The sequence below is a fragment of the Phragmites australis genome, chromosome 14 (assembly GCF_958298935.1).
Source record: "Phragmites australis chromosome 14, lpPhrAust1.1, whole genome shotgun sequence".
Classification (NCBI taxonomy): domain Eukaryota; kingdom Viridiplantae; phylum Streptophyta; class Magnoliopsida; order Poales; family Poaceae; genus Phragmites; species Phragmites australis.
Genome location: NC_084934.1, coordinates 2,040,337 through 2,042,708, shown reverse-complemented (window position 1 = coordinate 2,042,708; position 2,372 = coordinate 2,040,337). Strand labels below are relative to the sequence as shown.

General features: G+C 64.9%; 1 protein-coding gene across 1 annotated transcript; it reads right to left on the bottom strand.

The window, feature by feature from the left end:
* Positions 1-1,808, bottom strand: LOC133891017 (uncharacterized). Its single transcript, XM_062331698.1, has 2 exons — positions 1,050-1,808; positions 1-939 (listed from the first exon to the last, which is right to left on the bottom strand). Exons 1-2 carry the CDS (start codon positions 1,703-1,705, stop codon positions 213-215), a joined length of 1,383 nt encoding a protein of 460 aa, XP_062187682.1. The 5' UTR covers positions 1,706-1,808; the 3' UTR covers positions 1-212.
* Positions 1,809-2,372: the final 564 nt, after the last annotated feature.

The following is a 2,372-nucleotide window of genomic DNA, read 5'->3' as shown; positions in this document are numbered from 1 at the left end:
ACTCCAAATTCACCATAGGTTTTGATTTCTTCTAGACTTTAAAAAGCACCTAAAAGACTACTACGTAACAACAACAACACCTACTGAACTCCACTAAAAAATTCACATAAAAAAGGACGTTCCAAATCACAACAAGTGAAAAGATGAGATGAAACCACTCAAAAAAAGGGTACGGAACAATCCCATCTCAGTTGATCACCGCAACAAAACTTTCATTGGAGCAGGTCGCCGCGGGACGCCGAGAGCTCCCTGCGGAGCTTGCACGAGAAGAGCCGGCACGCGTCCATGCTCAGGTCCACGGCCGCCGCCAGCGCCACGAACGCCGCCGCGTCCTCCGCGCACCCGACGTGCGCCACCCCCACCTCCACAGTCGGCTTGCTGCACCGCCCCTGCCCCTGCACCGCCGCCGACATCACGAACCCGCGGAAGCTCCCGAATGGCCACAGCCCGTGCTGCCCCAAGTCGCCGCTCCCGCGGGGGCTGCACCCGGGGGACCCGCTCCGCCCGAACGGCTGCGCCGCGGTCAGGTCGATGCCGAAGCGCCCGCCCTTGCAGGCAGGGACGCTAGACTCGGCCACGCACACGCCCACGCCCACGCCGCTGTGGTCGGGGACGAGGAGCTCGAATCGGTACCCCAGGCTGTCGCCGCCGGCTCCCGTGCCGCTGCGCTCGCGCCAGCATTCCAGCCGGCCCCACGGCTTCCATGTGCCGTCGCCGGGGCGGAGCACGAGCCAGGCGCCCGGGTTCGAGCGGCTCACCCGGTCAGACCCGGGCGACGCCACGAACGGCGTCACCATCGAGGCCAGCGCCACCGGCGAGCCCGACAGGTCGTGCACCGTCACGGACCACCCCTTCCGCTCCTTCCCCGCTCGCTCTCGGTCCGACCCGAATCTGGTCAGCCAGTTGCGCCCGCCGGTATCCGGATCAGACTGCACCGACCTGGATTCCATCATTGATGCAATAATTTCTGTGACCACTTGGTAGGAAAGGCGCCATATTTCCTTGGAACACACAGATCGATCGGTCGCAATGAGGACGAGGAGACTGACCGTGAGCGGAGGTCGCTGCTGCTGCGGCAGGAGAACTTGCAGGTGAACATGGGTTGCTTCATGGTGCCCTGCACCTGGAGCACCTGCGGGCTGCACTCGGGCTCGCCGTCGAACTCGAACACGAACCGCGGGTCGGGCTCGGCGCGGACGGTGAGGTTGAGCTGCGCCTGCGCCGCGCCGGACGGCGACGCCTTGCGTCCGCCGCGGCGCTTGCCGATAGCGACCCATCCGCTGTGGAACACGACGGGCGTCCCGACAGCATCCTTGAGGTCGAGCGGGATGACCACCTTCCCCAGCAGCCTCCCCGAGTTAACCCCGCACGTGGTGCCCCGGCGTCCCGCGTACACCGCCACCTTCAGCCGCGCAGCGCGACGGGGCCCGAAGATCGTCGGCTTCGCCGTGGCCCGGTCGAGGTCGGCCTTGGAGAGGTGGAACGCCGCGGCGAAGGCGCCCGTGCAGGACGCCGCCCCCTCCTCGTCGGACGGCAGCAGAGGCGCGGTGGAGTTCTGGTAGGGCAGCTTGTTGAGCCGGATCCTGCAGTAGCACGGCGAAGTGGTGGGGTGCACGCCGGCGCCGGCCCCCGCGGCGCGCGAGGCCACGGGCATCTTGAGCGCCAGGTTGCCGACCAGCACCCGCACGAACGGGCACGGGTCCATCGCCGCCGCCTCCTCCTCCCTGCTCTCACTCGCAATGCCTCCAATGCGGATCGCAACAATGGCGGAAGGGGAAAAAAAGGTGGTGTTTTTAATTTGCGAAAGAATAGCGAGGGGGAAGGTGTGGCGACGAGGGAGGGTATAAGACTGGTCGTGCCAGCCTGGATCCCCATCAGCTGTGCTCCACCCGGCATCCTACCTTTTTCACCCAGGCCAGCTCCCGCACCATCCCTGATCACCTGGTATACACGTGGGGCCACGGATATGAGCTCGTTCGCGAGCCTACCTGTCAGTGAGGGTAAGGTGGCGCCGCTCGAAACCAGGTGGGTGCATTGGGAAGCGTGCGAGGAGGCGTGAGACGCGAGCCGCGGCCGCACCGGATCCGGGCAGCGGGAGGAGCTGCGCTTTTGCGGTGGGGTCACCCTGTGCCCAGTTTTCCCCTGGCATGTGGTTTTTCACTTCACGGCGACGGCAAGCGATTTTACCGGACGTTTTACGGAGCCCGGGAAAGCGGTGAAAAAGGCGAGATCGTCTCGTGCCGGGTACGGTATCTGCTTTGCAGCAGTTCGGGGGGCCCACGGTGTCGGGGAGTGCGGTAATGATTGCCGTGGCCCTGCTGTCAGTGGCTGCCGGCGCGCTTGGTTTAGTCGACAAAAATAACCGACGCAGC

Bases quoted from the DNA above. Each gene is read 5' to 3' on its own strand.
- LOC133891017 (XM_062331698.1), bottom strand. From the start codon at position 1,705: ATGGACCCGTGCCCGTTCGTGCGGGTGCTGGTCGGCAACCTGGCGCTC. The intron at 940-1,049 runs GTCAGTCTCCTC...GATGGAATCCAG, and splicing joins AGCAGCGACCTCCGCTCACG to GTCGGTGCAGTCTGATCCGG.